Source organism: Muscardinus avellanarius (genome assembly GCF_963383645.1).
Source record: "Muscardinus avellanarius genome assembly, chromosome: 2".
Lineage (NCBI taxonomy): Eukaryota > Metazoa > Chordata > Mammalia > Rodentia > Gliridae > Muscardinus > Muscardinus avellanarius.
The window spans coordinates 62031659-62054476 of NC_137787.1; the positions used below are offsets into that span (position 1 = coordinate 62031659).

General features: G+C 37.3%; 1 protein-coding gene across 2 annotated transcripts in view; it reads left to right on the plus strand.

Annotated features, from left to right (window-relative positions):
• OLA1 (Obg like ATPase 1) overlaps positions 1-22818 on the plus strand; it is a gene marked incomplete at both ends in the record, with an annotated part of 164763 nt that overhangs the window by 75256 nt on the left and 66689 nt on the right. For both annotated transcript variants that reach the window (XM_080720077.1, XM_080720078.1), the window contains one exon: positions 13488-13663. In XM_080720077.1, the coding sequence (XP_080576203.1) occupies positions 13488-13663 (176 nt within the window). The remainder of the gene's footprint in view (positions 1-13487; positions 13664-22818) is intronic.

Consider the following 22818-nt stretch of genomic DNA (forward strand, 5'->3'; position numbering starts at 1 on the left):
TTCTCACAACATCAGTGTACTTAAATATGGGATTAAAATAATTTATACTTTCATGAAAACTTGAACATGAAAATGAATCTGAATTTTTTTTTTTTCTGTACTGTGGATGGAACCCAGGGGCATTCTACCTCTGAGCGACATCCTCAGCCCTATTTTTTTTTTATCTTTTGAAACGGTCTCACTGAGTTGCAAACGGCCTCACTAAGTAGCTGAGGCTGGCTTTGAACCTGTCTCAGCCTCCCAAGAGCTGGGATTACAAGCGTGTGCCACCATGCCCCATGCCCGGCTTGAATCTGAATTTTATTTTTTATTATTATTATTTTTTGGTGGTACTGGGGTTCCTGGAAACCCTTCCTCCGGGCTATACTCCCAGACCTATTTTTATATTATTTATTTAGAAACAGGGTCTTTTTAAGCCAGCGAGGCTGGCTTCGAACCTGGGTGATCCTCCTGTCTCCGCCTCCCAAGCACGGGGATTACAAGCATGCACCACCACGCGAATCTGAATTTTAAATGGCATCTACATAACACCACTGTTCCAATTTGATACCTCAAGGCTATCTTTTTCCATTCACTTATATCGAATACTGATTTTTCTCCGTTTTCCTTCATCCTGGTTTTACTTTCTTATATTTATTATGTGTTGATCTCTCTACCCTATTTGAATTGTAAACACTTTTGAAAGAAAAAATTAATCTTATTCAGCTCTTTTTCTTTTTTCCTGTAAAGATTTTTATGCACAGAAGAGGGGCTCAGCCCTTTTTGGCAGCCACTTTCCTCTTGACAGCCAGGACATTGATCAGCTCCTCTTTCTTTTGATGTGGGTGTGTGTCCCCAACCTTTTCTTGGTAAACTTGAGGGCTCATTTGTCCTTGGAGACCTTGAGTAGCTCCGTGGCATGCTCCTCACAAAGGGCAAAGGCACACGTTTCTAGGATTATGTCCGGCACAAACTCGTTATGCTGAGTAAGTTGCCCATAGAAACAAGTGTGCCTCCTCTTTCTTGCTCATGTTCTGGATCACTTCCTGGCCCTTACTCAGACCCAATGCCATGGGGTAGCATATCTCTTAAAAGGTGTATGTATGTATTTACTTATTTATTGGTGCTGAGAATTGGACTCAGGTGTTCTACCTTGAGCTACACCCCTAGCCCTTTTTAAATTTTTTTTTAAATGGGGTCTAAGTTGCTGAGGGTCTTGCCAAGTTGCTGAGGCTGGCCTTGAACCTGTAATTCTCCTGTCTCAGCTTCTCAAGGATTACAGGAATGCATCATTATGCCCTGCTTAAAATGTTTATCTTAACTGCCTGTTATACACTTTAAATTGGATAATTGGCCACATTTAATTTCTTCTCATGATATCATTCTTTCTACCTACTAATGTATGCTTCTTAGATTTGGCCACTTTCATGTCTTTTTTTTTTTTTTTTCAGTATTGAGGATTGAACCCAGGGGCATTTTTACCTCTGGGTGACACCCTCAGCCCTATTTTTTATTCTTCATTTTGAAACAGAGTCTCACTAAGTTGCAGAGGGGCTCACTAAGTAGCTGAGGCTATCTGCAAACCGAGATCCTCCTATCTCATCTTCCCAAATGCTGGGGTTACAAGCGTGTGCCACCAAGCCCAGCTTCATGTCCTTTTTGTAATTAGTACCCAAACAGTTTACGGCTCTGTTTGTGATCTGTCTCTATCCAAGCTATTAGATCTTATACATAACTAACAGAATAATTTAAAGAGAGTGTGGCCAAACAAGTGAGCAAGGGCTAGATCACAACAGAACCCCTCTGGAAATTTTCATAGGTAGTTCAGATTCTAAAAGAATAGCCATCTTCAGTAGTTAGGAGTTCAGAGGTACAAGATGAAACACAAGAAACTTATCATATCTGCTACTGCTGTCTATATTTTTCTTTACTGGTGAATCCAAATGTTTGGTTTCTTTGAAATGCTGTCTAAATATCATACCATATGCTATGAAATTTATCTTTTGCTATTCTACATGCTTAATGTCATTTTATTCTGAGTACCAATAAATGCAGGAACCGTTCACTCATTGGTTCCTTTATTCATTACTTTACCTTATACTCAGTTGTGTATCAAATTTGATCCAGGCACTGGTGGGAACTTTCATAACTGAGAAGTAGAATCCCATGTTCTAACACTTGCTACAAATCATATGAATAGAATGGGCAGATTATTTTAACAGTTCAGATAGGGAGTGTGGTCAGAAGAGGTATCACTGTGGGGATATTATTTCAATGACATTTAATTAAGGCTATGAAAGATACTATACATAACTTTTTTTTGAAACACAAAAATAGGGATAAATAATATTCTCATCAGAAAGATGAGTAACAGTATTGAGTATGATTGAAAGTGGGGTATTATAGACAACATTAAAAAAGTTGTTAAAGCTCTGGTTTGATGTTTAGTCTATTTCTTGAATGGCCAAGAGTTCACTTGACCCTTGTAATCATTGCATATAGTTCTGGTAGTAAAAAATAATTTTAGTTTTTTGTAGTTTCTCTCTGGTGAGTTTTTTTTTTTTTTTTTTTGGGCGGGGGTGGGGGTGTATGTGGGGGTACTGGGGACAGAACCCAGTGGTCTTCTACCTCTGGGCTACACTCCCGGCCCTATTTTATTTATTTGGAAATAAAGTCTCTCTAAGTTTCTAAGAGCCTTACTAAGTTGCTGAGGCTGGCGGGGAACCTTGTGATCCTCCTGTCTCACCCTCCCAAGGACTGTGATTACAAATATGTGCCATACACCTAGCACTTTCTGTCTTTTTACCCCCCCTCCTTATAACATTACTTCTTGAAAAGATAGAAAGATGGATTTTCTCATAATCCACATTTAGGGTGATATATTAACTCCAAAGTCATATTTAAGGCAATATAACCATAATTTTTACTGTACTTTATTCCAGATAAATCTCTACAACTGTTCTATAAGTCAGGAATGGTAGAGATCCTTTAGACCCTAATTCTCCCAGGTTGCTTTGTAGATGGTAAAATTAAGGTTTCTTATACGTTTTTTTTTTTTTTTCTTTCCGATACTGGGGATGGAACCCAGGGACATTCTATGTCTGAGCTACACCCCAGCCCTATTTTTTTTTTATTCTTTTTTATTTTGAAACAGGTTCTCACTGAGTTGCCAAGGGTCTCTCTAAGTAGCTGAGGCTGTGTGAGGAGGCTTATCATCCTGTTTCAGCCTTCCAAATGCTGGGATTACAAACATGTGCCACCAGGCTGGCTTAAACTGTACATTTTAAGAATAGATTTAATTTTAATAGAAGTGGATTTAATTTGTAATAGAATTTGAGACCCCAAAATGGGAATGAGCAAAAATACAGTGACAGTTAAATACAAGGAATTTTCAGGGCATAATGAGTTGGCACAAGAGTTTGGCTTGAACTGAGAGGATTTATGAACAGTGTGTGGTAGTAAGATTGGAAAGTAGGGCAAGACCAGTGTGTGTAGGGATTTTTCTGTTGGCACAAAATCACATGATAGCTGGTGTGGTGGTACATGCCTGTAATCCCAGTATTTGAGAGACTGAAACAAGAGGATCAAAGGTTCAAGGATAGCCTCAGCAAGTAGTGAGACTCATCAACCTAGTGAGACCCAGTGTCAAAATAAAAATAAGTCCCAGCATTTGGGAGGCTGAGACAGGAGGATCATGGTTTTCTCATACAGCCTCAGCTTCTTAGTGAGGCCCTTTGCAACTCAGTGAGACCCTGTTTCAAAATAAATACAATGAGGCTGGGTCTGGAGCCATTGGGCCAGGCCAGGAGCCTGCTGTGGGGTGAGGTCGGGTCTGGAGCCAACAAGGCCAGGCCCGGAGCCTGTTGTGCAGCAGGCCTGGAACCAGGGCCTGCTTCACAGCAAAGGGCCAAGGGGTTTCTTCAACTGTGTGGTCAGGAAGCAATAGAAGCTGCTGCTGCCTCACCTAATCTCTCAGCAGATTTCCAGATCCAAGTGACCCCTATTTAAAAAAACATTGGTTGTGAATGGATCATCCTGTCAAAGTTACTCACCTTCTGGCTTTCAGGTTTTCATTAGGTGGGAATAAGTGTGGAGAAATAGAAGTTCTAATACATTGTTGGTGGGATTGCAAGTTGGGGCAACCACTTTGGAGAACAATATAGAAGAGCCTCAGAAGGAAAAACGAACTTACTATATGATCCAGCAATACTACCTCTGGTATCTACCAAAAAGAATGAAAACCAAAATGCCAAACTAATGCATGAGCAACCATGTTCATAGCTGCACAGTTCACCATTGCCAAACTGTGGAACCAGCCAAGATGTCCTTCAAAGAATAAGTGGATTTCAAAACTATGGGATATGTACACAGTGGAATTTTGCCCAGCCATAAGGGAGAACACAATTATGGCATTTACAGTGAAATGTCACAAAAAAGAAACCAGATGCTTCTCTTAATGTGCAAAATATTAGGGAGAAATGGGTAACAGGAGGAACTCTAGATGAAGAAGGGACTCTGTAGAGGAGCAGTGAAAGTGACATATCTGAGGGGATAAGAGGGAGGATAAGGGAAACTCTTTAAAGCACATGATGCACTTAAACATATCAGGTCAGTCAGTAAGCCAAGCAAGGGTAGGAAGGAGGGGGAGGGAAGGGGTTAGAGATTGGGTAGGGGGTGATTGGGTGATGTGTGCATGTATATCTCCACAAGTTTTTTTTATCCCATTGAGATGTATGACTACAGTGCACCAATAAAAATTTATTAAAAAATAAATTTTAAAAAGCCAAAGAATGCAAAATAGGGCTGGGGGTGTTGCTTGTAGGTAGAATGCCCCTGGGTTCCAACCCCAGTACCAAAAAAAAAATAAAAAGAGGAAGTAAGGAAATAAGGAAATGAAAATGAAAAGGCTGGGGTATAGCTCAGAGGTATAATGCCCCTGGGTTCCATCCTCTGTACCCCTCACAATAAATAAAAATAACACCAAATTATGTTTTAAAAGTTAGGAAGTTAGTGAGATAGTTATGGGTAAGAGTAAATACAGCAAATACAGCTAAGTCAACATTGGGAAAAGGGCAGAATCTCAATAATTATTAATTCAAAATATTTATAAAATTTGCCTTCTACACACTTAAAATATCCTTATGTAATATAGACTAAAAATTGAAAATCTTGTTGAGATCAGTGCTAATTCTTATTAAGGTACTTCTTTTCTGTCTCTTCGGAAAGAGTTGATATGTTGCAGCAACTATAACTGTGAAATCCTTGAGCAATTGAATGTAAGTTGTAGGTGTTGGCTCTAGGTTATAATACATAAATTTTAAGTGACTTTAAGGCTTCCTTGATGGTATGGATGTCTAATTATCTATAATATAATACAATGCCAATAGCTTATAGGCAGAATTTTCTGATGTTCTGTACATTTAAAGGAAATATATTGTATAATATTGTACTGTGTTGCTTCTTGGCAGTTAAGTGATGTCAGTCATTGCCAAAAGGTTTTTTTTTTTTTTCTTTCTGCTACGCTAATATAACCTTCAATTTTAATGTTTTTTCATATTTTGATACCTGATTTGTTCTTTCCTCTTTATCTTATTTTTCCTACCTTTTGTTTTTGATTCATTGCATTTAAAGTATATTATTATTATTATTATTATTATTTTTTGCAGTACTGGAATGGAACTGAGGGATGGGCTACACTCTCAGACCTATTTTATATTTTATTTGGAAACAGGGTCTCACTAAGTTGCTGAGAGCCTCACTAAGTAGCTGAGGCTGGCTTTGAACCGGTGTGATCCTTCTGTCTCAGCCTCCCAAGTGTGGGGATTACAAGGATGTATCACCACGCCCAGCTAAAGTATATTATTTTAATTTAAATGAATTATTAAAATTAGAAGAAAGTAATGAACAAGATTTTAAGGTTTCTTGGAACTTGACCTATTTTTATTATTCTCTCCTATATTTGTTTCAGGATTCATAATTAACTTATAGCATTGCTTGATTGCTTCCATATAAGTTAACTACTTTGTGCAAAAATCCTTTATGAGTTATTCTAATTCCTTTAATTTTAAATTGGTCCCTCAAAGTCAGCCACAGTACATTTTATTTTGCTAAGCTTTTTGAAACCTGGATCAATTTTTTTATGTATTAAAGTGATTGTCGTTTTCTTCTCTTGGCTCAGATTTAGCTTTAGAGCTTTTCCCACTGATTAGAGAAGAGAAAAGAAGAGAAGGAGGGAAAGCAAAGCAAATTCTTTGGGCTACCCATAATGTATTTTCTGTTCTTATATAAAACATCTGTAGCATAAACTGCATTATTTTAAGACTTTTGCTATATCTCAAATAATAAACATTTCCCTGGAAAATGAAGAGTAAAGACTACTTTTGGTATTAAGCATTTGAGCATTGAACCCAGGAACATTCTTCCTCTGAGCTATACCCCCAACCTTTTTAATTTATATATATTTTTTGAAATAATGTCTCACAGAGTTGCTAAGGCTGGCCGTGAACCTGTGTTTTTTCTGTTTAAGTCTCCCAAACATTAGGATTATATGTGTAGGCCACCATACCTGGTTTTAAGGGTAATGACTTTAAAGACTATTTTTGATTGATTGATTGATTGATTATTATAAGTAAGTACAACCCATTAACTCCATGTTTACTATTTTATTTGTTTTTGTGTCAATAACTAGCAATTTTTATTACTATCCAATTATTTCCATTTTTCTCTTTTTTCCAAAGATCTTTAAATATAATTAATGTTTGATTGATACAGGTAGTAATTAATATGTGATTCATGCAGCTCTTTTAATTTACTTTAAATTTTGGAAGCAAAAGAATTAACTATATCCTTTTAAGCAAAATTTTGTTAACAGAATGATTTATTCTTTTATGTATTCCAAAATTTGCCTTGTTTCTTGGTTTCCTAAAGGAAGGCAGATTGATTTGTGTGTGCATGTGGTACTAGGGATTGAAGGAGCTACTCTCCCAGCTCTGTTCATCTTAAAACCAGATCTTGCCAAGTTACTGTATGCTGGCCTTGAACCTGAAATTCTATCTCAGTACTAATCAATCCCAAGTACCGTGATGACAGGATGTGACACCACACCTGGCTGCAGATTTATTTTTTAAATACAGTACATTGAATGCCTTTCTCCCACTTTGTAACTTGAGAGTAGTTAAAACTACATATCTTATTAAATACACAGGTAAATATTACAAGCTGAGGTCCAGTTGTGAATTAAGGTTCTGTTTTTCCTAAAATTACCTTTTTTTCGCAATTGGAAGGGGCTTCATCTAGAGTAAGACTAGAGTTTTCAAGTGTACCTGTAAACTACACTTCTACATCAGAGAGCATTTGGAGTGTGTGCATTAAATAGTTTCTGTCCTACTTATAAACCTTCTTTTCTTTTTTCTTTGTTTTTTTTTTTCTTTTTCTTTCTTCTTCTTCTTTTTTTTTTTTTTTTTTTTTTTTTTTTTTTGGTGGTACTGGGGTTCCTAGAAGCCCCTCTACCTCTGGGCGACACTCCCAGACCTATTGTATACTTTTTTATATTTGGGAAACAGGGTCTCCTAAGCCAGCACAGCTGGCTTCAAACCTGCGCGATCCTCCTGTCTCTGCCTCCCAAGCATGGGGATTACAAGTGTGCGCCACCATGCCGGGCATAAACCGCCTTTTCTAAGACCCCTATGCAGTAGGGATTTTTTTGTGTGTGTCATGTCATTTGTAGAAAATAAATAGTAACTACATTTTCCAGTGTTTATGAGTAAAACTATAGATGTTAAGTGAATTGCTAATGCAAAAAAGATAGCAAATTAGCTATCTTAAGAGCACTTAAGTAGCATGTGTGAGGCCCTGAGTTAGGTCTCCAGCACTGCAAAATGTCAAATACATTCATCTTGACCACATGCCATTTTATTCCCCAAAAACTCTAGACATGCTATTTAATGTTTCCATGACAGTTTATAAAATATTGCTGCAAAGCTCTCAATGCATCGAGTTTACTAAAAATTACTTCTGTCATCCAGATAAGGATGCTGTGCTAAAAACTGAGTACAACCTCAATGTAAGAAGAAATATAGCAATCAGTTTTCTGATGTCTTGAGTTTTCAAAATAGTGTGTGTGTGTGTGTGTGTGTGTGTGTGTGTGTGTGTGTTTATGTATGTATGGTGGCACTAGGGATTAAACCCAGGAGCATTCTACCTTTGAGCTACACCCCATTCATATTTTTTATTATTTATTTTTGAAATAGGGCCTCACTGAGTTGCGGAGGGCCTCACTAAATAGCTGAGGCTGGCCATGAACCTGCGATCCTCCTGTCTCATCCTCCCAAGTACTGATTTCAAGGGTGTGCCACTATGTCTGGCTAAAATATATTTTTATTTCTTTTGCAGGTCTGGGGGTGGAACCCAGGGGTATTCGACCTCCTAGCTACACCCCCTGCCCTATTTTTTATTCTTTATTTTGAAAATGAGTCTCACTAAGTTGCAGAGGCCTCACTAAGTAGCTGAGGCTGTCTGCAAACCGTGATTCTCTGGTCTCAGCCTCCCGAATGCTGGGATTACAAGGGTGCGCCACCACGCCCAGCTATTTTTATTTCCAAGGTCCTTCAGGATTAGATTTAACATCCTAAAAATAAACTATACATTTATCCTTCTTACTTGAGTCTTTAAGGAACAAGACAGACTTCAAGTGAATGAGTAAATTAACCAATCTTCATTCATTTGTAATTATTGAAAATAGCCAAGACATGTCAGAACTTTAAGCATTGATATTTTGCATTTATTGACTCAGTGGATAGATTTTATTTTATGTGTGTGGTACTGGGGATGTAACCCAGGGACATTCTACCTCTTAGCTACACCCCAGCCCTATTTTATTCTTTTTATTTTGAAACATGGTCTCACTAAGTTGCAGAAGGCCTTGCTAAGATGCTGAGGGTGGCCATAAACTACAGTCCTCCTGTCTTAGCCTCCCAAGTACTGGGATTACAAGTCTGTGCCACCATACCTGGCTGTGAATAGATTATATATTAGAAGTGACTTATGTAACTAAAAACACATTTTTAAATTTTATTTTATTTGCTGTTGCCTTAAAAGGTACTGGACCCACTCAAGAGAGTTCTGCTCTGGAGATTGCTAATGGGAGTGTAAACAAGAAATAAGAGGGGAGAACTAAGAGAGATATCCACATTTATAGGGAAGTTAGAGCAAGAAAAGGAATGACCTAGGGACTGGGAGTACAGATGAGTGGTAGAGTGCTTACTAAATTCCCAGCATAGTGCAAAACAATAAATAAATATGGGAAATACACACAGTGGAATTCTACTCAGCTATAAAGAAGAACAAAATCATGTCATTCGTAAGAAAACGGAAAGACCTGGAGGATATTACGTTGAGATCAGCAAAGCACAGAAAGAGAAGGGACATTAAGTTTTCTCTAAAATGCCCAAACTAGGGAGTACTGGGGATAGCAGAGGGACTACAGATAATGGTGGGGAAACCTCAGCAAAACTGAAATGGAAGGGTAAGAGAGGAAGAAGGCTGAGGTTGATTAATAGAGGAGCTACATCCGAATATGTGTAAAAGTATGAATGTAGCATGGTCAACCTGGACACTCATTTTTGGTGGGGGAGGGGAAAATGGGGTGGAGAGGGGACCAAGCATAGTCTGAATGTATGCCATTTTCAATATGATCCACATAAAAATTAAATAAAGAAAAGAAAAAAGAAATTACTAAAGAACAGAAAATCAAAATATGTTTAGAAAGAAGCAATGCAAGAGACTTTCAGTGCTCTGGAGTTAGATGCTACTGAAGTCATTCCTAAACAATGGAAGCTTGTTTTAGCATCATGAAGGTGAATCAGCAAGGTCCTTTCTGGTAGCATTGTGAGGCACATGCCAGACCATAGTGGGTTGAAGTATAAGTCAAAGCTAAAGAAGTGGAGCGAATAAGTATAGATATCTCTTTTAGAAAGTTTGATTCTGAACTAGAGGGAAAAAAGCAATTGCTGGAGTGGAAATTAATATCTAAGGTGACTGATGTAATTTACTTAGTGCTGAATCTTAAACATACCTACATGTTAATACTAATGAAGCCAGGCATGGTGGTGCATGTTTATAATCCCAGTACTTGGGAGGTTGAGACAGGAGGATTGAAGGTTCAAGGGCAGCCTCAGCTCTTAGTGAGGCCCTCTGCAAGTTAGTGAGAGCTTTTTTTTTTTTCCTGTGGTACTAAGGGTGGAACCCAGGGGCATTCTACCTCTGAGCGACGCCTCCAGCCCTATTTTTTTTTTTTTTTTATTCTTTATTTAGACAGGGTCTCACTGAGTTGCAGGGGACCTCACTAAGTAGCTGAGGCTGTCCGCGAACCTCGATCTTCCTATCTCAGTCTCCCAAATGCTGGGATTACATGCATGTGCCACCACGCCCGGCTTAGAGCCTTTTTCAAAATAAAAAATAAAAAATGGGGCTGGGGGTATAGCTTGGAGATAGAATGCCCCAGGGTTAAATCCCCAGTACCGAAAAAAAGAAAAAAGAACATGAAGGGGATACAAGTATATGAGAGAGATGCATAGTAAATTGAGGTTTCAGGAAATAGAAGGAACAATTATGGAGTGAACTTTCATGTGAGGGAATAGAATCCAGAACGGAGATAGATGGTAAAGAGATTGGCATTTTTCATTTTACCTCTGGAAAGAAGAAAAGGTTGGGTAGGAGGATTGGAAAATGACTGCATTTTCCTTGGAAAGTGAGAAAGGTTAGGTCATCTGTCAGGTAGCAGGGGAGAAGGGAAAAGCATAGAAATGTGAGAAAATTAAAGAATGTTGTAAAGAAGGATATACTTTGTTGTAAAAGAAAACTTAGGAAAGAAATCTTTGTAATGGAAATGCAGTTTAAGCCTATTTTATATTTGAAGTGGAATTTAGGGAAGCCACAAATAAAAATTCATGCAATAAGCCGGGTGTGATGGCACACGCTTATAATCGCAGTACTTGGGAGGCTGAGACAGTAGAATCACTCAGGTTTGAAGCCAGCCTCAGCTACTTACTTAGGAACTCAGTATCTTGGTGAGACCCTGTGTCCAAATAAAATATAGGTCTGGGAGTGTAGTCCAGAGGTAAAAAGCCCCTGGATTCCATCCTCAGTACCACACATACACACACACAACCCATGAAATAAAAAATAACTTGGCAAGGCAGTTTTCTTCTGCTCAAAAGGGTGCAAATGCCACTGTAAAACCAGAACGAACACACTGTGCAGGCAGTCTGCGCACTCTTTTATCCCCTTGACTCATAGGCCACTTGCACCACCTCCCATTGGTTTTAGTAATACTTCACTATCTAATCCAGTTAGCTGGCTTCTCCTAGCCAGATATTACAAAAGGAGAAACATGAACTCTACATCCTAGAGTGTAACTTCAATAGAAAAGATTCCTTTCTTACACTTATAATACTCATTTGAGAAATGATGGTTTAATATAGCTAATATTATTTTCAGTTACCATATATATATATGAATGACAAGGCACAAAATAATGTTTGTGGTAATGGTTTTCACCTGTGGCTAGTTATTTACTGAAATTTGTGTAGTTTTTTTCTGAAAATTAAATTTTTCTATTGGTTTTTTTTTTTTTTTTTTGGTGGTACTGGGGTTCCTGGAAGCCCTTCTACCTCTGGGCTACACTCCCAGACCTATTTTATATTTCTTTATTTGGTAACAGGGTCTCTTAAGCCAGTGAGGCTAGCTCTGAACCAGCGCGATCCTCCTGTCTCTGTCCCCCAAGCGTGGGATTACAAATGTTCACCACCACGCCTGGCTCTATTGGGTTTTTAAAAGTGACATTTTTGTAGAAACAATGTATGTTTGTTGTAAAAAAGTTTAAGTGAGAGAAAACTGATAAAACAGTTTAAATGTAATTTCTTTGCTTACAAAAGAATTATAAACACTAATATTATTCACTTGGTTAAAATTGAGAATCATGATTAAGAAACTGCCATTTTAAATCTGCTAATGCATTTACCGTAGAGATGTTGTTTGTACATCACTAAATTAGTTAATGGCCTCTACATAAAGACATCTGTATAGGAATTTTTCATTCTGAGTGTCATAGAAAACTTAGCTATTTCTGTGTTACCTGTGTTGATCTGATTTCAAGGAAGCAACTTTTTAGTTTTCTATGTTACTCTGTCATTTGTGTAAGATGTTTCAGATCATAACAAGAAGTAGCATGCTTTGGGAATCTGTCCATTGTGTTTAGTAAGTAAAATATAATACATGTTTTTTTTTCTTACTAGGTTTGCTCATATGAATTTTATAGATAATATGGACAGTTGTATGCCCAGAATACTTAAATGTTACTTTAAGTATTTACATTAATTACAATAATATGCTTATGTTTTTATTATTATTAATGAATAATCCACAATAAGATACTAACAATTATTTTTAACTGAGAAGTTATATTTTTAAATTATTTGTAACCATAACAAGAATATCCTAGTCTTTAGTATTCAAAAATTAGCTATATTTGTCATATCAAACTCATGATTTCTGTGAGACCTCTAAAATAATTAATACTCTATGTTGGGAAACATCGTATTGAATGTATAATTGAAGTAATTTTATGAAAATAGTTTTTTTTATTAAATCTGTTTATTGTTTTGAGGATATATATCACTGCTTTCAATTTGTAATATTTCTTAGTATTTGTTCATTTTTTTGTGATACTATTCTTTATCTGGTAATTTGAGTAAATCCCAGTTGAATTATGTTGCCACATTATGTCTTCAAAAGGGCATAAAGTCAGTACACATGCTTCAGTAATATCTGGTTGTTTTACCCTTATGTTTCCAGTTGGCAATTTGAAATTATGGCTTCAACTGCACTTTAAATATGTGATAATAGCATGTGTTTCTAATAAGGGCCAGCACCATTTTGTTCAGATAGTGTGAATGGTTGTCACTCATATATGACAAATGCACCTTCATCTGCTTCTTTGATAGCCCCCTAAAAACCATACCCTCAAATCAGACCGATGAAATTAGCTGCTGTGTAAATTGTGTGTCTGAGTGGTTCATTATCTAATCACCGTCAGAACCACAGTGATAAAGTAGATTGAAGCAGGGAAGAGGTCTGCCAGATGATTTCAGCCCCACCCCCCCAAATCTGGTTTCCCTTGGAAACCCTAATAGTGCAGTTTAGAGAACTTCAGGCTTTCATGCCTAGAATTCAGTAGCTTTTAATGTTCCAAACTTGGAGATGCCCATAATTCAGGGACATTTTATTTTCCTGTAAGGGCCATACTTTTGTTTATTTCAGTCAGTTTTTGAAATGTTGAAGCTCTTGAACTATTGTTTTGTTGCTAATTCTAAGTGGGAAAAGAAATACTATAGAATAGAATTCAGAATAAGTTATTCACTATAGCTATTTGTACATTTTCTAAAAATCTCTCACTCGTTTATGATATTCTGTATTTATTTATTGAATTCTTTACTTTTAATTCATTTTAGGTGCTTTTGAAGATGATGATATCACTCATGTTGAAGGAAGTGTAGATCCCATTCGAGATATAGAAATAATACATGAAGAGCTTCAGCTTAAAGATGAAGAAATGATTGGGCCCATTATAGATAAACTAGAAAAGGTGGCAGTGAGAGGAGGAGATAAAAAACTAAAGCCTGAATATGTAAGTAAAAATGTATAGCTTCTTTAGATATTTTTAGTTTATTTTTTCATAAAAATTTGTAAAAATAAAGCACATAAATCTTTAATATTGTTATGAAAAGTTTGAAAATAAGAGGTAAATGTTAAAGTTTTTTTTTTTTAAGAAACTTCACTTTTGGGGGGCAACCAAGAGTCATATAGGCTAAAGTATTTTTAGTAAGCTATAATTAGTTATATTGAGTATTTATATGGTTACAGTATAGATCTTTGAGTAGTGTTTAATGATGTGTGTTTTTATGATGAAAAACTTAATGGATTTAAAGAAATGACTGAATATATGCATTTCATGGGTTTGAATTAGCAATTTACACAAAAAAGTTGTCTTCTATAGGGATTTACTGAAAGAATGTACTTTTGTTGTTGTTGAACCCAGGAGCATTCTGCTGCTTAGCTACACCGCAGCCCTTTTTATTTTTTGAGACAGATTATCACTATGTTTCCAAGGATGGCCTCAAACCTTGGATCCTCCTGTCTTATCTCCCAAATACTGGGATTACAGGTCTGCACCACCATGCCCATGTGTACTCTTGTACTCTTAAAAGATACCAATAGTTTTTATCTTTTATGGTATAAAAATGTGCATTGTTGTCCTTACTATTCAAATCTATCTTCTGTGACATTTTTAGTGAATAGTATTAGTAGCATTGTAATAAGTATTTTAAAATCAGTTTTGAATCTCTTAGTTTAAATGTGATTGAATTGTCTTTTGTGTTAAAAACAGTGTCTAAGCTATCCATTTTCCTTCCTTCCTTCCTTCCTTCCTTCCTTCCTTCCTTTCCTTTCCTTTCCTTTCCTTTCCTTTCCTTTCCTTTCCTTTCCTTTCCTTCCTTCCTTTCCTTCCTTCCTCCCTCCCTCCCTCTCCTCCTCCTCCTTCTTTCTTTCTTTCTTTCTTTCTTTCTTTCTTTCTTTCTTTCTTTCTTTCTTTCTTTCTTTCATGAAACCCAGGGGCATTCTACCTCTGAGCTACATCCCCAGTCCTTTTTTTTTTATTATTCTTTATTTTGAAACAGGTCTCACTTTGTTGCAGAGGGCCTAAGTAGCTGAGGCTGTCCTCTAACCACGATCCTTCTTTCTCAGCCTCCCAAATGCTGGGATTACAAATGTGCACTACCATGCCCCGCTTAGCTATCAATTTTCTTAATGCATCTTTTTCACAGGAAATATTTTTTCTAATTTTTTTGGTGTTTTTAATATATATGTTTTCTAATTTCCTCAATTTTAGAAACTGTGATTGTCCCATCTTTCCTCTTCGTTTATTTTTAGTAATTTGGAAAACTGCACTGTTAAGGAAGAAATCAATTACTGAATTAACCTCTAATTTAGGATAAAGAAACTCATTTTATATTATTGATCTCCTTATGGTATGGAACAAGCCCAAGTCACTTTATTTCACTTAACATCATTATTTCCTGTTTACATAGAGGAGGATGGGGAGAGATTTCTCTGAAGAAATTATACAAAGTTTAGGATAGAGAGGGGTAAAAGTTTCGGTAGGAAACATATTCCTTGGTTCTGGGTATATGGTGTAGTGGAAGAGCACTTAGCTAGCAGCGTGCAGGAGGCCCTGGATTCAATCCCCACAGTGATGCATACACATGCAAATCACTCTTCCTCACTCTTTATCTTTTTGGAAAATGAAAATAGATTATTACTAGAAAGATGTTGGGATTGAAAGTATTGATTTTTACCCTGACCAACATGGCTGCAATTAGAGTTAGTCCTTACGTGATTACCTCTTCTTTGTTCACTGAAACTTACTGACATCGTAGATCTTTTAAAAATGTTGACTTTGTGTGTGTCGGGGGTGGGGTTGGGGATGGAACCCAGGGGCATTCTGCCTCCGAACTACACCCCCTGCCCTGTTTTTTATTCTTTATTTTGAATCAGGATCTCACTAAGTTGTGGAGGGCTTTACTAAGTAGCTGAGGCTGTCCGCAAACTGTGATCCTCCTGTCTCAACCTCCTGAATGCTGGGATTACAAATGTGCACCACCATACCCAGTTTAACTGACTTTTAAAAGTAAATTTCCCACTCTTGCTTTTACCTAAATGAGAGAAAAGGGCATCAGGCTCTTATGAAATTATTTAGGCTACCATTTTCTGGCCTTTTCTGTCAAAGAACACCAGAATATTGAGTACAGTTACTCCTTGTAACATTTTCCTTTCATGTCTTAATATTTTCCTGATGTTCCTATGCAAGATTTGAAAGCATAGCTTGGACTATATTTGTAAATCTAAACACATTCTCCACATTCATTTTTACTTTTACTGTCAAACTCTTCTGGATAGATAGAAAACATTATAGCCTAATTTTCTTGTTTTCAAAAATGACTTTTTGTTTCATCAGATTAGATTTAGCTGCTCAGAACAAATTATAGGTCAGTGTTTCACTGCCTTTTTTTTTTTTCATTATTACCACCTTTAAGGCAAAAAATTAAATTCAAATTAATTATTTAATTTCTCCCTAAAAAAAAAAAAAGGCAGATGTGGTGGCGCACGCTTGTAATCCCTGTGCTTGGGAGGCAGAGAGCAGGAGGATCGCGCTGGTTTGAAGCCAGCCTGGCTGGCTTAAGAGACCCTGTTTCCAAATAAAAATATAAAATGGGTCTGGGAATGTAGCCCGGAGGTAGAAGGGCTTCCAGGAACCCCAGTACCACCAATAATAATAATAACAACAACAACAATAATAATAATAATAATAATAATAATAATAATAATAATACCTCCCTAATGAGAACTTAAGTACTAATGGGTAAAATTTTATCAGATAGGAGTGAGTTTTCAAGAGCACATGGTATTTTATTTAAAATTTTTGTGGTACTGGGGATTGAACCCAGAGGCATTCTATATCTGAGATATACCCCAGCCATTTATTTATTTATTTATTTATTTATTTATTTATTTATCTATTTAGTGGTACTGGGGGCAAAACCCAGGGGCTTTTCTACCTCCGGACTATACTCCCAGACCTGTTTTATACTTTATTTGGAAACAGGGTCTCACTAAGTTGCTGAGAGCCTCACTCAGTAGCAGAGGCTGGCTTTGAACCTGTGTGATCCTCCTCTCTCAACCTCCCAAGCACTAGGATTACAAGCATGCGCCAATACGCCCAGCTCAGCCCTTTTTATTTTGAAACTAGGTTTTACTAGGTTGTTGCTAAAAGTTTGCTGAGACTAATCTCTAATCAGCAATCCTCCTGTGTCAGCCTCTCAAGTACTGGGATTATAGACATGTGCCACCATACCCAGCATAACTTTTTTTTATATTTTAATTTTTTTAAAGGATTGAGTTCTGTATAGGGGTTAAATGCTTTATAAACAAGGAAAAAAAACTGCTCTAGAACCAACTTATTCATCATCATCTTCATCTTTACCTTCCTCTTCCTCTTCATGCTCTTCATCTTCCTCATCTTCTTCCTTCTCCTTTATCTACCTGTTCTCAGCCTTGACACACACACACACCCTTTTTTTTTTTTTTTTTTTTTTTGCTGTGTCAAGTTTCCTTTACCTCAGTAGGCAGCAATATCCTTTTCGTATTTTTCTTTCAGCTTAGCAGCTTTCTTCTCATAAGACTGTTTGTCATCTGCAGCAGTGTATTCCACATATCCCAGTTTCTTTGCAATATCACCAATGGACAGGCCAGGTGTTCTCCTTTGATTTGGGAGAGATACTCAGAACAAAACAAGGCCAAAAGAGGCCTCTTAGGTGCCTTGGGATCCTTGAACTTCTTTTTTTGTCTCCCCTTTATGAGAGATGTAGGTTTTCCTTTTTCTGTAGCAGACATGGTCTTTCAGCTCTCTGAGCACTTCTTAGGAAATTCTCAGAAGCTGACTGAAGCATCTGGGTGCTTCTTCTTGTGCTCCTCCTGGCAAAGTTTGCATAAAGAATGCATATGATGACATCTTGACTCTTGGTGTCTTAGGATCTTTTTTGCCCATGTTTAGTTGTCTTTCCTCCATGAAGCACAGAGTTGCCCAGTTCCCATCTGGCTCTCTTCTGCCCGGCACGGTCTCTATGGAGTTCAGTGTACTGCAGTGGCTATGAGAGTGGGAGCCAGACGCATTATCTCCACTCTGCATTTTCTTTTTAAATTGTAAAATATATGACATATAAAAACATAAATTAAGCGGGATAGGTGATGCACACCCTGTAATCCCAGTACTTGGGTAGTTGAAACAAGGATTGCAGATTCCGGACAGCCTCAGCAAGTAGTGAGACTCATCAATTTAGCAAGACACTGTTTCAAAATAAAAATAAAGTAGGACTGGAGGTATAGCTTGGAGGTAGAATGCCTTTAGGTTAAATTCCCAGTAAAACACACACACACACACACACACACACACACACACACACACACACACTAATGTATGGTTTAGCATATAGCTACAGAATAAACAGTAGTAAAACCTTCTTGAATATCAAGAAATAATACACCTCCCAATATCTCCATCACTTATCATTGTGTGTGTGTGTGTGTGTGTGTGTGTGTGTGTGTGTGTGTTTCACCGGAATTGAACCCAGAGGCATCTTAACTCTGAGCTAAAACCCAGCACGATTTTATTTCTTATTTGGAAATAGGGTCTCACTAAGTTGTGGAAAGTTATCGAGGCTGGATTCAAACTGGTGATCCTCCTCTCTCAGCCTCTCAAATACTGAGATTATGAACATGTAGCACCAAGCATGGATGACGTATCTTTTTTTTTTTTTTTTTTTTTTTTTTTTTTTTTTTTTTTAGTACTGGGGATGGAACCAGGGGGCATTCGACCTCTGAGCTACATCTCCAGCCCTATTTTTTATTCTTTATTTTGAAACAGGGTCTCACTGAGTTGCAAAGGGCCTCACTAAGTAAGTGAGGCTGTCCCCGAACCTGCGATCCTTCTGTCTCAGCCTCCCAAATGCTGGTTTAAAAGCATGAGCCACTATGCCTGGCTCATTATTCTGATATTTATATTCTTAGTTTTTATACCACCAGTGTATGTATCATTTAAAACAATACAAATTTGTTGTCCCTGATTTTGTACTTCATATAAATTATACACACATATATATGTGTGTGTGCATATATATACACATATATTTAGTGTGTGTGTACTAGTAATTCATATTGCATTTATCGTTAATTCATGTAATTTCCTTGCTATAAAATATTTCATTGAACTTTTTACACTGTAGTATTCTTAATGGTAGTCTAAGGTCTATTTCTGAAAGTCAGTAGGATATGTATAGATCAACTTTTTTGTATAACACTTTTTTAGTGTATGAGAATTTATTTTGCTATCACCACTTGATATTGTCAGATTTTTTTCATTTTTGCAGTTCAGTAGCCATGCAATGGTATTTGTTCTAATTTGGACCTCCCTAACTATTTAAGGTTAAATACTTTAAAAAGTATTTATTGGCCCTTTGGGATTTCCACTTTTATGAAGTACATGTTCAAATTCTTTCACATACGTTCATTCATCTCACCCCCCTTTCTCAACTCCACCCCCAGTACTGGGGATTGAACCCAGGAGCATTCTACCTCTGAGCTATACCAACAGCCCTATTTTTTTTTTTTTTTTTGGGTGGTACTGGGGGTGGAACCCAGAGGCTTTCTACCTCCGGGCTATACTCCCAGACCTTTTTTTGGAAACAGGGTCTCACTAAATTACTGAGAGCCTCACTAAGTAGCTGAAGCTGGCTTTGAACCTGTGTGATCCTCCTGTCTCAGCCTCCCAAGTGCAGGGATTACAAGCGTGTGCCACCACGCCAGGCTTTTATTCTTCATTTTGAAACAGTGTCTCACTAAGTTGTGGAGGGCCTCACTAAGTAGCTGAGGTTGGCTGAGAACCTGCAATACTCCTGTCTCAGTCTCCCAAGTACTGGGATTATAAGCATACATCATCATCACTGGATTACAAGCCAGTCATCACACCTGGCTCTTATATATTCTGTATACTAGGCTTCTGTAGTAATTGGATTGCAATTACCCTCTCCAACTCTGACTTTTATTTTGTGCTCTTTGTATAGTATATAGTATTACTTGATGAACAGCTATTAGTTTTAAGGTTAATGTTTTCCATCTTAAGAAATCTTTCCTACTTTAAGGTCATCAAGTTAATCTAGACTGTCTTCTAAACCCTATTATTGTTTTATCTTTCACCTGGAATTGATTTTGTTGTTGCTGTTGATATTGTTGTTAATGGTGTTGAAGTAGTCATCCAATTTGATTTTTGTTGTAGTTCCCCATATGGAAAGCCTGTTGTTTCAACACTTTTTTTTTTCTCTCTCTTCTTTCTTTCTTTCTTTCTTTCTTTCTTTCTTTTTTTTTTTTTTTTTTTTTTTTTTTTTTTTGGTGGTACTGGGGTTCCTGGAAGCCCTTCTACCTCCAGGCTACACTCCCACGGGCTACACTCCCAGACCTATTTTATACTTTTTTATGTGGAAACAGGGTCTCTTAAGCCAGCGATTCTCCTGTCTCCACCTCCCAAGCACAGGGATTACAAGCGTGCGCCACCACGCCAGCATTCAACACCATTTATTAAAGACAGTCCTTTCCCTACTCCAATGAAGTGCCGCCTTGAGTCATAAATAAAGGAGCTAAAGTATCTTAATTCTTTCTTGAGGCCTGGCAGATAACTCCAGGTAAAAGTAGACCAAACAGCAACAGAGTTCGATTGTGGTCTTTTGAGAAGTAAAGATAAGTAGCAGAGGAAGAAATAAGATTTTGATATACCACAGAATCTCTGGCTTCAGGTTTATTTCCTACATCATTTCTATATTTCCCTTATTCTTTTACAATCCTGTCTTTTTTTTTTTTTTTTTTGGTGGTACTGGGGGTGGAACCCAGAGGCTTTCTACCTCCGGGTTATGTTCCCAGATCCATTTTTTTTTTTTTTTTTTTAAACAGGGACTCACTAAGTTGCTGAGAGTCTCATTATGTAGCTGGCTTCGAACCTGTGCGATCCTCCTGTCTCAGCCTCCCAAGCGTGGGGATTACAAGCGTGTGCCACCACACCCGGCAAATCCTGTCTTTAATCTACATCAGGGACTTAACTGTGGTCTTCAGACCAGCAGAACCATCATTACCTAGGAGCTTGTTAAAAATACAAAATGGTAGAATCAATGGTAAAAATGGTAGAGCCAGACATGGTGGTGCACACTTGTAATCCCAGCATTTGGGAGGCTGAAACAGGAGGATCTCAGTTCAAGGATAGTCACATTCTAAGTCCAGAAGTTTGAACTTCAGCATATTGGTGTGTGAGTGGGGTCACAATTCAATCAAAGAAACTAGGGTACAGTGGGATTTAATTTTAAATCTATTTAAGCATGTGTACATTGTATTTGAAAAGGCAAAATTTGAAAAATGAGGGCTAGGGATATAGATAGCTTAGTAGTAGACTACTTGTGTAACATGTGTGAGGTCCTGAGTTTGATCTCTAGCACCAGCAAAAAATATATTAGAAAATGATGTTAGAAGGCTTTCTGGTACAGTTTATATTGTATTGACCAATTATTTGGAAATCATCATACTCAGAAAATATTCATAGAACTAATAGCTAATTAAATAACTACAGAAAACCACAAGAAATTATAGCTAATGAGCTTATCTTTTTCTGAAAATATCTCTGAGTAAATAATGTTCTCAAACCGGGCGTGGTGGCGCACGCTTGTAATCCCAGCATTCGGGAGGCTGAGACCAGAGGATCACGTTCATGGACAGCCTCAGCTACTTAGTGAGGCCCTCTGCAACTCAGTGAGACCTGGTTTCAAACTAAAGAATAAAAAATAGGGCTGGGGGTGTAGCTTTGAGGTCAAATGCCCTTGGGTTCCAATCCCAGACCCACACACAAAATAATAATAATAATGTCCTCAATAAAATATAGCTAATAGCAGATTTCTTATTATTCTTAAGGTATTTTAAAGTTGATTTTTGTGTAACCTTAAAATTTTAAATATTTATTTTGAATTATAACTGAAAGGTTAAAGAGAGTATACTATAAAAATATAATTCTCCCTCTGTCTTTACGTTTACCCTTTCCCCTTCTTTAGACTTTTGTATACTTCCAGGAATATTCTTATATGGCTTTAAAAGATCATTTCTAAAAAAAGATGCTAAGAGTAGTATTCAGTGAGGCTAAACTGCTTTCATTCATCTTATTTTTCATATCTTTGCTGTACTCATGGTCTGTAGTTAATGGAATAAATTATTTGAGCTAAAAGTCTATGTGTGTGTGTGTGTGTGTGTGTGTGTGTGAGAGAGAGACAGACACACACACACACACACACACACACACACACACACACACACACACAGACTGGGGATGGAATCCAGGGACTTTTTACCTCCAGGCTATACTCCCATACCTTTTTTATTCTTTATTTGGAAACAGGTTTTCACTAAGTTGCTTAGAGCCTCACTCGGTAGCTGAGGCTGGCTTCAAACCCAAGTGATCCTCCTGTCTCAGCCTCCCAAACTCTGGGATTACAAGCATGTACCACCATGCCCAACTAAAACCTGTATCTTTTAAGTTTTTCCTTTTCCTTACCGTCTAAATCCTATTATATTAATTTTATCTCCTGAATAATTTTTAATATCTCTTCTTATTTTTGTGACTACTTTAGCTTAGAGTTATGGGTTTTGGGGGGTTTTGTTGTTTGTTTGTTTGTTTGTTTGTTTGTTTGTTTTGCAGTACTAGGGGTGGAACCCAGGGGTGTTCTACCTCCAAGCTACATCTCCAGCCCTATTTTTTTTAATCTTTATTTTGAAACAAGGTCTCAATAAGTTGTGGAAGGCCTAAGTAGCTGAGGCTGGCCATGGATCTATGATCCCCCTTTCTCAGCCTCCCAAGTACTGGGACAACAAGCATGTGCCATCACACCTGGCTGGTTCAGTTTATTTTTGTAGTGTAACTGATTCTTTGTCTTTAGTTTTGCCCTTATTTTCTACAAATTCAAATTGCAAATCTAACCATATTATGTGCTACTTTCACATGAGCTCATTTACTAGATCTCTACCTGTGAGCCACTTCTTCATTCCCATTTCTTAGTTATCCTTCAGGATATGGCCTAAAACATAAGTTTTCAATTCTAAAAGTATTTTTATTGTAGTAAATTATACATAACATAAATTTACTAT